The 13,557-nt window shown below is 34.1% G+C and overlaps 2 protein-coding genes across 2 annotated transcripts in view; one reads left to right on the top strand and one right to left on the bottom strand.

The window, feature by feature from the left end:
- Window positions 1–2,262, top strand: part of LOC109086867 (nipped-B-like protein A) — a 76,444-nt gene extending 74,182 nt beyond the window's left edge. Inside the window, exons 44-45 of the mRNA XM_042723169.1 lie at window positions 2–181; window positions 1,198–2,262. Of these exons, the coding sequence (XP_042579103.1) occupies window positions 2–181; window positions 1,198–1,566 (549 nt within the window). The 3' untranslated portion in view covers window positions 1,567–2,262. The remainder of the gene's footprint in view (window position 1; window positions 182–1,197) is intronic.
- Window positions 2,263–7,342: 5,080 nt separating this feature from the next.
- Window positions 7,343–11,226, bottom strand: LOC109086865 (glial cell line-derived neurotrophic factor-like). Its single transcript, XM_042723432.1, has 3 exons — window positions 10,924–11,226; window positions 9,859–10,029; window positions 7,343–8,321 (listed from the first exon to the last, which is right to left on the bottom strand). Exons 2-3 carry the CDS (start codon window positions 10,001–10,003, stop codon window positions 7,900–7,902), a joined length of 567 nt encoding a protein of 188 aa, XP_042579366.1. The 5' UTR covers window positions 10,004–10,029; window positions 10,924–11,226; the 3' UTR covers window positions 7,343–7,899.
- Window positions 11,227–13,557: the final 2,331 nt, after the last annotated feature.

Below are 13,557 nucleotides of genomic sequence, written 5' to 3' on the forward strand. Positions count from 1 at the left end.
GTTTAAGTTGCTGATGGAGCACCTGGACCCTGACGAAGAGGACGAGGAGGGAGAGACGAGTGCAAACGTGAGGAATAAAGCCATCACAGCACTGCTGGGGGGAGCAGCCACAAGCCCCCGAAACCACCACACTGTTGACTCGGAGGATGAGGACAGTGATGGAGAGGAGAGGACACCAGGGGTGAGAGAACGCAAAACAATACAACACAGCCAGACCTCTGACTGTAAACATAGAGGGGTGTGCCATATGTGTAGTCTAGTGTAATATCAGAAATGATATTAGCTGACTTTGCTGGCATTATCAAGTATGTCACTCACTTCTCAAAAAACAAACAAAACACACCTTGAAGAGCGCATGCTCTCAATGCATCATGTAGCATAGTTGCATGCAGACTCCAAAATACAGTATATGGCAGTGTATGGCCCGTAAGAGTTTGTCACACAAGCAAACATACTGTTTTTCCCAAAAACGATTGCAAATGTGACCTTGATTTTATACAACAGCTCAATAAACAAGAAGTTAATATTGCGTTACATTTTAGACAAAGTATTGTCTGTTTATGCTTTTTCACCAGTGAAACTTTCCAATTTCCACAGGCCCAAACAAAGCTCTAGCCAAAGCAGCAGCAGCAAAAAACAGAACAAAAAACACACACACACCTGGCTAAATATATTATCTTTGTTCACAAAATCCAAGACAATATAGAGAAAAATCTTTTGTCAGTGTCACATATTTTTAACAACCCAGCCCAATCCTCTTAGCAGCTTATTCTTTGAAAAGAAAAAGAAGGGAAAAGGTTAAAAAAAATCCAATCTTTTATTTAAAACTTTTTTTTTTTTTTTTTTACATTTTGGTTTAATATTACTAGTTTGTAATCATACAGTTTGCTGTTATTATAGCAGGCTTTCTGAGACCTTAAAAGTCTTAATTTGCCTAAAAAATTCTTTCATTTAATATATTTTCATGCTAATACTGATGTATTGTGTTCCATTCAGTTTATTCCCTGAATGTTCTTTGCATGGTCTTAAAAAGTCTTAAATCTTTACCTTCATTAAACCTGCAGAAACCCTGTATAATAAATACATGTAATAAGGGTGCAATAAATGACTCAAATTCAAATGTTAGCACCAGTATGCAACTTAAAGACTGTCTGACCAATCATTGCTTACGGTTTGTTTCCGTGTCTCTCCTCACAGGCGTCTCGGCGCGGGAGGCGTGCGGCAGACTCAGCGGACCTGCTGTTGACGAACATGAACGAGTCCGTCAGCGTGCTGGACATCATCGCCATCCACTGCCCCAAATACCGAGATCGGCCGCAGATCGCACGCGTGATCCAGAGGAACAGCGACAGTTACAGAATCCACTGGATGGCCGGCTCGTACTCCAGCTCCTGGACCGAGGCGAAGCGGCGCGACGGACGCAAGCTGGTGCCTTGGGTGGACACCATCAGAGAGACTGACATCATCTATAAAAAAATCACACTCACCAGTGGCAACAAGCTCAACCACAAAGTGGCGCAGACTCTACGGTCACTCTATGCTGCCAAGGACAGGAACTCCAGCTAATAATATGTAAACGTAGGCACGCACATACATCGCATCTCGGATCCTCTCAGCCTAATGCAACACACACACTCACCGTCTCTCCATATACCAACATCCCCATCAGCCAAACATCTCCTGGATCAGCCAAACACACACAAACACAAGCGGTTATTCTACACTACAGACTCTCTCTCTCTCTGATGCACTCTGGGTCTGGCGGTGAGTGCATCGTCGTATCGCAGGAATAAAATGTTCGGAGAAACATTGTATGGGTGCTCCTTCGCTGTTGTGCAGCAGATTTCTGGTTGTTTGATTTCTACTCCCAGTGTATCATAGTTTAACATAAAAATATTGTTTATATCTATAAAAGAAATTGAAATATATACTGAATGTTGAAAGAATTAGTTTGTTGATGTTTTTACTTTATTTCTTCCTTTTATTTTTTTCTATTTTCCTTTTGGATTTCTTAGCGTCAAGCGGCTTTATATAGCTTAGCTCCTTCTTAACTGGCTGATGACGATGATTCTCTCTGTTGAGCGGTTTGTCCATTTTGTACGATAGCACCGTGTGGCTGTAATTTATTGTGTATAGCATGCAGTGTCTGTGAGGAGGGCTGTGTCGAAGGAGATTTGCGATTACAGGTCGCCCTGCTCAGCGTAAAGGGACCCACATGCCTCTGATGGAACAAATACTGCAATAAATTTTCTACTTCTCTTACTTGCAAGACTCATCCTGTCCGTTTGCAAATCTTGTTCACTTATCTTTCTGTTTGTTTTTTGTCATGCACGATTCATTTATTGACGAAGACTTCATTATAGTGAAGAGAGGACAAGAAATTACATGGAGAAATGCATGCAGGGTAAAGGTGCCCCAAGTCATTTTTTTCTGGTGTAAGAAATTAATATAAAGTCACACTTTATTTTAATGTGTCCTTGTTACATAAACTTTAGGTAGATTAGCATACTATCTGTCATCTTTACATGCAATTAAACATGCATTTAATATAGTGTCATCATGTGACAGTACTGTAGCATACTACTGTTTAAAATGTTTGTTGTATACCTAGTGTGTCACTCACTTTGAGTAAACAGAGTACTAGGCGCTATAAGGTTTATATACTGCATAGTATTTAGTTACTTAATATTGTCAAAGGTTATGTTCAGAATAGCACACTACCATACATTTTTCAATAGTATGTAGTTCATATTCTATAAACAGTATGCATATTGTCTGTATGGACAAAATACTGCAAAGTGTTCAGTGTATAAGCACACTGTGCTACGCACTGTATCCCACAATGCAATGTGCTCATCCTGTCATTACCTGTGTAATGCACTGGAAATAATAGCAAAATCTCTTTATTAACTTATTTGTACTGCCAAAAGTTAAAACAGGTTACTCACTGTTTTTATTTTTATTTTTTTATTTTTTGAGATGACACCTTGATGTCAATCAATCTTGGTGCTATCATGTATCTAAATGATTTAATACCCCCTTTTTTTAATTTTTATTTTTTTATATAAACTAAAACATGATTTTGCACTGAGTTTTGTAGGTTTGTATTTTATTTATTTTTTTGAGGAAAGAGGCTCCTATGTTTCCACTGGATCCGGAAGTACCAGAAACGTGAGTTTTCCATGTGAATTGTCTTTTTCTCTGGGTTCCTTTGGCTCGATGAATTCACATGACGTTCTGCTGTTTAACGGGTTCATTTCCACCATTTATGGAAGCTGTCCTTGCCAAAAGCAATTTCTAACACATGAAATATTTTGGCGCAGAGCATAAATTTACAATTTCCATGAATTTTCTAGGATTGTGTTAATTTCTTCAAATTGACTGTTAACCGTGAACTGATAAAATGCCTCATACTCAGCAATTAAATCATGTTCCAAATGCATAAATGCTTCTTTTTAGGATAGTCTTTAGAAAGAAATCTAGGATATGCAGACTTTCAACATGAGATGTACTGCTCTGTTAACGAACTGTTAAAGTTGATGTATAAGAATATATCTGGTACATTGAGTTCTTACTGTAGAGCATCACACTACTTTACCTGTCAGCAGATGCACAGGTGCTGGAAACAGGACAACAGGTGTTTGCTCAATGGAAATGTTTTTCCTGTACGTCATTCTGGGAGAAGAATGTATGTTATGACTGGCAGAGAAAACGTGATTTATAGATCAGTTTAAGTTATTTGTGCATTCAGAATGCATTAAAACATTAGATTCTCCTCCCATCAATTATAAATAATCTAAAAGCCTAATATGTATTTAATCGATTGTTCTTTTTTTATTTTTATATTTTCCTTTTTGTATTTTTTTTTAGTGTTTATATAGATTTGACTAATTTTTATTTCAGTTTTGGTTATTTTAGTATAAAAACATCTCAATAATCCACAAGTAATCCACACCACTCCAGACAGTTCATCAATAAACATCTTGTGAAGTGCAAGAAATCACATTTTAGCTTTAAACAGTCGCTTTTGGCCAAAATACAAGTCCATAATAAAATGTTAATTAGTGGATGGGTTGTGATGTTTTTATCAGCTGTTTGGACTCTCATTCTGACGGCACCCATTCACTCCTGAGCAAGTGATGTAATGCTACATTTCTCTAAATCTGTTCCCATGAAGAAACAAACTCATCTTGGATGAGTACATTTAACCAAATTCCTTTTCTGGGTGAACTATTCCATTAAAATATAGTAAACCTATGCAGCAGCAGATTTCTCAGCAGCCTCTACATTTGTCTCAATACATTAAATGGACACAAAGAGATGTATTATTACTGCTCGTGATGGCACGTCTTCTGTTAACACACAATGCACTGTAATAAGGCGCTTCATCACTTGAGCTGAACGCTGTGGACGTTCTTTCAGATATTGACTTGAAATGCTGCTCTATAATTACAGATGAAGAAGAGGCTGGAGCGTCGAGTCGAGGAAGACCGGCTGTGTAGTAGGAAAAGGTAAGAGATATTTTCACACAGGCAATGAAATGATGAAGTCTTGTAATATTACAAAAGATTTATATTTCCACAAATCCAATAAATGGTCTGCTTTAGTTATTTTTATATCTCAGTGGAAATGGATTTTTACATCCAGAACCCAACATTTAGGCTCTATATTCAAGCTGCTCTCCTTCTCTGTGAAGTACTCACATTACAGATTTACAACAGCTAATGACTAATTACTGATGTAACCGTTGACCTGGGTCTTTGTTCGTCATGTTGAGGTAACAGCATTAACAAGGTTGTTCCTTGTCGGTCGGTGTATTAAGACTGTCCTGTGTGGTGTGTGATGACAGGTGTGTGCGGCGGCCGAAACGTGAACTCAGAATTAGAGATCAGATCTCCACCACACTCCATATCTCCAGTTTCATTCTCTTTTCTTTTCCATCACCACTCTCTATTTATACATCTCTTTTCCACAAAGCCAAGCTCTTTATTACGTGTTTTCAATCATTACATACAAGTTATAAACTCACTGCACACGTTACAGTCTTACTGCATGATATAAGTGAAGATTTTGAAGCCATAACTGTGTTTGATGACATAAATTATATAAAAATAACATTCACTAAATTTTGGTTTGCTAACATTTTCCTTGCTATAAAACTGACAAATACAATGCTGAGAGGTATACGTTAACGGGATATCCAGCTCTGTCAATAATACAGTACGTTTTAGAGCACCACAGCAGTAAAACAAATCAGTTCAATTAGTGACTCACAAATACCCATCTAAATAAAGATGAGTCAGTTTGGCATTTTGGCTAAATAAAGGGAAGTTACCATTTGCGCATTGTCTTTCAATATCCATGTGACAGTTTCTTCCGTGGAGCAAAAAAGTAGTTAAGATAAATTAGATAAGATCTAGATAAATGAATAGTATAAAGGCAACCCAGGCTCATTAGAAATGCATGATACCTACATTTCACTGCAGTTTCCAGGTGAAATGAACACTAGAGGCAGTAAAAACCAACAACTTTGGCTCCTTTTCACACAAATTATGATTACAGGGGCAGAATATCGATAAATAAAGGCTTAATTTTTCAGGTGGTTCCTTGCACAATACTGTCATGTCCTCAAAACACTTTTACATACATTTTAACATCTCACATGTTGGTCTCAATATGGCTTTTCTGATAAAGTAAACTTGCTGGGTAGCTCACCCGATACAGCATCTGCAATGGAGAAAAATTATACAGCTTATAGCGCCTCCTGTGGACGTGTCATTTGACAAATTCAGCAAAATGTATCCAGAGCAACATTTCAGGTTGTATTTGCAGTGAGCCTGAGTTGCAACAAGGCCAGGTATGAGAACTGATATTTTATTTTCTGGTTAATGAGATTTGAAGTTGCGATAAAACTTAAGTAGCAACAGATCTTTTCTTCTTTATTGTGATGTATAGAGAATCAGAATAGAACAAATTATAGAAAAAGAAAAAAAGTAGGGTGGGGACTTGATTCTGTCTTTCGGTTGTTGATTGGATGTTGGGATATGGGTGTGGCATTCAAAGGTGGAGACAGATGAAAGGAACTTGAAGGGGCGGGGTTTAAATAGAGTAAATGATTGGAGGATTTCTGCATACATCAGGAATGATACTGGAGGATTCCCTTAAGACATTTTGATTAAATGTTAGGAGGTTAAAAATATTTAAAAATGCACAAATGAATTAATCACAGTATGCATTTAGAAAATAAGGTGAATTTTCTTTTCATGGTGTCTTCAAGTCCTACAACAGATAGGAAGATTTTCACTTAATAAAGACATGTTCTGTTCATCATGAAAAGCTTCAGAAGTCTTGAAGTATAGTGCATGAATCTTTTCTAGATGTTTTTTAATGTGCTGACATTATAGAAAAAGAGCAGCATAAACATTCTGCAAAACATCTTTTAGGATGCCATACGGGATTGAAACACTGTAGAAGTGAGTAAATTGTTATTTTATATATATATATATATATATATATATATATATATATATATATATATATATAAATAGATATATAAATAGATATTCGAAAATATACAATGCCTTGCGAAAGTACCCTTCATTTTTTTTTCCCTGTTTTGTTACGTTGCTGCCTTATGTTAAAATGCTTTAAATAACTTTTTTCCCACATCATTCTACACGCCATACACCATAATGGTAAAGCAAAAAAACTGGTTTTTAACATAATTTATTAAAAATAAAAACTTTAATCATTCCATTGCATAAGTATTCATACCCTTATCTGGGACAGTTGAAATTTAGCTCAGGAGCATTCATAGTGCTTGTAGATGTTCCTACAGTTCAAGTGAAGTTAACCTGTGGTAAATTCAATTGAATGGGTATAATTTGGTAAGGCGCACATGACTTAATAAAAGGTCTAACAGCTGAAAATGCATATCAGAGCAAAAACCAAGCCCTGAGGTCAAAAGAACTGCCTGTAGAGCTCAGAGACAGGTTTGTGTCAAGCCACACATCTGGGGAAGAGCTCAGAAAAAAATTCTGCCGCATTGAAGGTTCACAGAAGCATGTAGCCTCCATTATCCATAATGGATAATGAATAATAAAACAAGATTTTCTTGTCTGATGACCTTGTCTGAAGACTTGAGGCTGTTAAGGTGCTTCAGCTACGTAATGAGTTTAGGGTTTGAATACTTATGTAATGTACTTATTTCAGTTTTTTTTTTATCAATTTACAAAGTTGTGACAGTTCTGTTTTTGATTTGTCCTTATGGTGTATGGAGTGTTTGTCACACGGATTTTGATATATATATATGTGTATATATATGTATGTATATATAAATAGGGATGAATTAATTTCATCAAAACCATTTGTTTGGGTTTTTTGGTTAACAATGAACACAAGAATCAGAGAAAATTCCCTTATTAACCTAACTAGTGGAGGTTAAATATCAAAAAGACATCATAAGAACTTATAAAAATGCACAGCACACAAAATATCCCGTCTTGCTGTTTAAGATGTGCCCCTTCCTATAGGTTAAATGATGTACACTCTCAGAAAAAGGATACAAATCTGTCACTGGGGCGGTATTTTAAGTTACCTTTTTTACCCCTAAATAGTTTATATTAGAACTTAAAGTGTACATATTCAAACATTTTAGCTTTTGTATCTTAGGGTAGTGCCCTAGTTACAGGTTTTTTTTTCTTCTTTTTTTTTCTTTCCAGAGTGTATGTACCAGTTTTTGAACATCTTCCAATACTATTCTTGCAATTCCTTATCCTGTATCTTCTTAGAGAAATGCAATCCTGATGATTCCCTCAACCGAGCCATACTCACACATGTAATAACCTGAAATTGTTTCCATTGATTTTCCCATCTGGTGTCATTGTCTATCACAGTTGCTTAGACACAGCCACATTTCCGTGCCGAGTGCCTCTTCATGGTGTGGTATATGAGGTTGTCATCCAGAAAGGACAGGTCGTCGTCGTATTCTACAGGTCGGCAGCAGGCGGTGGGAGGAGAGCTGCGCAGAATGTTTTTGCCGTTGCTGGCGAGGCCGGTGAGGATTTTGTCATAGTTAGTGAGGGAGTTCATACACACGCCACTGCAGTAACTGAATATCAGCTCCTCCTGACTCCGGTAGCCCAGACCCAGATCAGACACTTTCAGCTGGACTTGTCTCAGTGCACACGCTCTTCCTTTGCCCTTCTCTCTCTCGTCACGACTCGGCCTCTTTCTGTCCATCTTGTTATGAAGGAAACCTCTCCGTTTTGGAGATCTCTTGGGTCTGTGGGTGAAGGCTGAGTGTGGTGTGGGGAAGCTGTCTGGATGACAGAGGCAAGAGATGTTCCTGCATTTGCATTACAGATACAATCTGATTTTAAACAATATGCTAAAATGAGCTACAAAAGCCTCTGAATCTAATCTATGTGGAAAGGTCATACTCTTTACATATATGCAGGCTTTAAAAGGGTCATATCATGGAAAAAAAAATCTAATGAAAACATTTTTTTCTCCCATTCTGAAGTAAAAACTTCATCTCCTAATTATTATTATTTTTAATTAAAAGTAAAAAATATAACAGAAAATATAAATATAAGATGAATAACTTAAACTGAAATAAAAATAAAGCTAAATAGAAAAATTAAAATGCTAATAAAAATGACAAAAGCTAACAAAATTACTAAAATTAAAACTAAAATAAAAAATAAGATAAAGCTAAATAGAAATATAAAAATGAATAAATTGACAAAAGCACATAACAGTTACTAAAAATGAAATACAAAATAAACTATAGTTAAATAGAGAAATAAAACTAATAAAAATGACAAACGCACATAAACTTATTAAAACTGAAATAAAAAATTATAGCTAAATAGAGAAATAAAAAACTAATAAAAATGACAAAAGCACAAAAATTACTCATACTAAAACAATAAATTTAAACTAAATAGAAATATTGAAAAATAATAACAAAATTGACCAAAACATGTAACAAACTTAGTAAATTGAAATAAAAATAAATTAAAAATGAATAAAACACAACAAAAAACTGAACTGAAATAAAAATAAATAAAAGCTAGAGTATTGAAAAAAATAAAATCGATAAAACAGCAAATTACTTAAAAATAAAAATAGCTAAATAGAAAAATAAAAACTAATAAAAATAGAAAACAAAATGACTAAAACTCAAATAAAAATACAGCTCTCTCTCTCCATATGTATATATATATATATATATATATATATATATATATATATATATATATATATATATATATATATATAAAACAAATAATTGACAAAAAGCACATAACAAAATGACGAAAACTGAAACTAAAATTAAGATGTCACATTAGAAAAAGAGGCTGTTTAATTCTAAGAGTCAGACAGGGTGGTCGTGTAAAACGAGACCATGCCTGTTTTTGCTGCAGGAAACCTTGGCTCAAGAAGAACGCGGGCTGCTGATATGACCCTTTCAGGTGCGTGGTACATTGTGTTGTGACAGTATGTAAAGGTGGTAGTGTTTTGATGTGCAGGACGAGCAGAGTGATCAAAGAGCCATAACATGATATAGTTTGCATTATTCTGACAGCTTTTAGCAACAATACTGCTTTTGTCCACAGATACCACATATAATACAGGTTCAAATGAAGTTGTAAGCTCAGTTTGTAAGCTGATAGAACTAGAGTAGTGTGTGTGTATAGTGTCTCACCCAGGTACAATGGGTCACCTGAAACTTCTTTACTTAACCATCACAACAGTATCAGGTGTGTCCCGAAATACGCTTTATCACACCTGTGTGTGTATTCATGTGACTTTTATATATTTAATAGTAAGAATCGAATGGCTTCTCCTGACCTGAGTGAATTCTTGGCTGCAGATGTTTGTATGGTTTTCTCTGTAGGTCCTGTGGTCTTTGAGAACACTGTGCGGTTGGGTTCGGGACGGAGGACACGCAGCTCAGAGTCAGTGCACACGCCAGCATCGCACCCCAGACCTTCATCTTACTCGCTCCTCAGCTCACGGAGCCTGTGCCAAACGCACATCACAAACAGTCTTAATTCACAGCCTTTGTAAACTGTATTCATGTCACACAGATTACACAGCCCAGCTTTGTACCTCTTTTAAGAAATGAATTGAAAATGCGCATTGAATTAGTTAATATAGAGTTTTGTCTTGCTTTTTACATTTACTTAATTTCTCTATCAGGCACTTAAAGCTACTGTGAAAAAAGGCACTTTATAAATTACATCTGTAATAACAACAACAACAAATATTTAAGTTAATATAGCATTATTATTACTATTATTATTCCTACTACTACTATACAGAACAGTTTAAAAGTACAAAAAACAAACAAACTAGCCTTTCTGAATTATGTTTGTAATAATAATAATAATAATGGGCTATAAAATACTTTATACATTAAATTTGATAATAATAATAATACATATTTAGCTTAATATGGCATTATTATTATTATCATTACTATTATCATTATTATATATATCCCAAAACTATTTAAAAGTACATCTAGTCATTTGCTAAGATAAAAAAAGGCACTTTCTAATGTGTTTGTCATAATAATAACTGTAATAATAATATTAACCAGCTTCATATAGAATTATTAGCCTACTATTTTGTTAAAAACAATTTAAAAGTAGTTTTTAGTTTCTAAAAAATATACTAGCCACTTGCTCCTGTGAAAAATGCACTTTCTAAAATCTGTTAATAATAATGATAATAAATGTTGTCAGAATACTCCTATGGCCCAAAATACAATTTCAAAATAAAACTTTAAAAAAATAACCACAGCTATCCACTCATGCGGACCTAAAATTAAAATTAAAATAAGAATTGTTTGCAATGATTATTAATTTTTTATTATAATTGATTCTGTAAAAAACTGATGATCACACTCACCTGAGCTCAGCTCTGTATATCCAGCCATCAGTACTGATGATCACAGAGCTAAAGGTGCTTTCTGAAAACATTTATCAAATAAAAACCGTGCATATTATATTTCATCTGACTCCGGTTCTTCTGTCAGGGATCCACGCTCACAAACTACATCAACCTGTGCGTGAAGGCAGTTTTACACGCAGAAATATGATCCAAAATGTAGTATTCTTGCAGTACATCCACTTCTATGATCAGATTTGTAGTTTATGGTTTGTAATTTCACTGATTGTTAATTCAGATCCAGTGTGACTCGAGTTCAGTTCATTCTCGCATCAGCTCTGAAGTGATGTGATGTGAAGTGCGCGTGAACCCTTCGAGCGATTAAAACACGTGACCTCATGAACAAAGCAAACCGACACCTGGGTGATATTTAAACGTGAGAAAAAAAATCGCTGAACATAAAATATGCAGTAGCTCTTTGAAGAACATGTCCATCTCTCATATAAATTATTTTATTAGTAGTATTGAAGTTCGTTTTGTCTTTCGTGCTTGAAGACGTAAAATGCAATAGGGCCCATCCATAATGAAACTGTATTAGAATTCCCATTTGCTGGTGTTATTTTTTTTTATATAGTTGTTTGGCAAAAAAAAAAAAAAAAAAAAATAATTTATGCGAGACTGAATATATATATACACACATATATATATAGTAAAATAAAAACCTGTTGCTGAATGGATTTCCAGCGCTCATATGAATGACAAACACTCCCTCTACAGGTCAGTGGTCTGCAGTGCAGGGCTTCATTATTGATTATTGACAATCTCGTTTAATCTGACCTGTAACATTTGCTTACCTACATTATGATACTTAAACTGTAATTTCTGAGAAGATGAAGAACTTGAAACAAACTTTTTTCATTACTTCCACTGCTCCTACAAAGATGGATTTATTGATTGATTGATGTTTAAAATGTTTGCTGTATAATATTTTCCTTTTTACCTTTTTGAGTTAAAATAATTTAAAATGCTGTGGAGTTGGATACTGTTATAACATAAGTTTAAACAATTAATTTGATTAATAAAATAAATGCATGCTCAGTATTTCTTTAGTGTTACAACCAACTCCACATCAAGAGCATCAAGCTACACTTTTTAAGTTGTACATTTAAAAAAACAATGTTATCAATTTGGCAAAATTATATTGATGTTTTAGATTTAAAAAAAAACAACAATAAAGTTGTACAGATGATAAAGAAAACTGTGGAGACAACAACTGCATCTAGATTGAGAAAGTTGGTGTTTCTAATGTTGCGAAAATCCTTTATCATTTTCCTTTCATATCTGAGAAAACCGTTGCCGTCAGCTTTCTCAATAATGACAATAGAAGATGTCACTGTTTTGGTGCTTTTTTCTTACCTGGTTTTTCATTTGGCTATGTTTTATACAATGCACCATATAATATATATATATATATTTTTTTCTAATAGCATGTGAAACAGTACACAATGTGCAACTAATTATAGTGTGATACATTGTTGTCACATGACCTCTTTATGCCTATAGACCATTTATTTCTTTAGTTGCATCATGTCAGAAGTTAAAATGGTTATTTTTTAAATTTTAGTCTACTTTGCACAAAATCATCTTGGCAGTTGGATCAAACTGTAAGAAGCAGAATATATATATATATATATATATATATATATATATATATATATATATATATATATATATATATATATATAAATGCAGCTGATATTAGTAGTTTATTCATCATTCTTCATATGTAATAGTTAAGCTGTTAAAGTTCATAATTAAACAGTATTCTCGCTTCACGTGCTGAAATGACTACCATAACATCCTGTATCTCTTTTCATATTGAAGAACTTTTAAAATAAAGATTGCCAACAGCTTGTCTGTGGTCTTAATGAAATATTTCTCTGAAATATTCAGTCTGAAATATTTTTCAACAACTATAGTGAAAACTGAATCGAACTAAATGCAAAAACATTTTAATTATAAATTAGATTATCAGTGTAATACTGAGTACTGTACTGCATTAAAATTAAAATATCTGATAAATTAATATGCTGCAAAATTAATATATTTTAAAATAATAATAATACATAGACATTCTAGTATTTGGCTTTTGTTGTAATAACAGCATAACCGTAGATGACATGAACAAAAGCTGATAAATATATTCCAAAAAAAGCATTTTTTGATTGATACAAAACTTTATTTATCAACCTTGTTACCATCATCATAATTCAACTTATTAATGTACAATGTGTAATTTTATGATGTACAATTCCATAAAAATAAATAAATAAATAAATAATAAACTCATAATTTTGTCAATGTCTGTCATTTTACTGTAGCCTATATTTTGTTCTGATTATCAGTAGAGGATCTTTTGTAGTCAGTCCTATTATGATTTTGTTACATAGAGCCTGACTCCCTCTACCGGTCAACAGTCTGAACTGCAGTACCCTGCTTATTTGACTTTACTTATTATTTACTTATTACATTATTTGTCTGTTGTTATCAGCAATTTAAAACGCTAGAGGCCACTCTATATATTATAACAACTACCAGTTTCATCATGCAACTTTTTTCCTCTGATGTCATTTCCAGTTAATTTTGTAAATATAA

This window comes from Cyprinus carpio, chromosome B5 (assembly GCF_018340385.1).
Source record: "Cyprinus carpio isolate SPL01 chromosome B5, ASM1834038v1, whole genome shotgun sequence".
Taxonomy (NCBI): domain Eukaryota; kingdom Metazoa; phylum Chordata; class Actinopteri; order Cypriniformes; family Cyprinidae; genus Cyprinus; species Cyprinus carpio.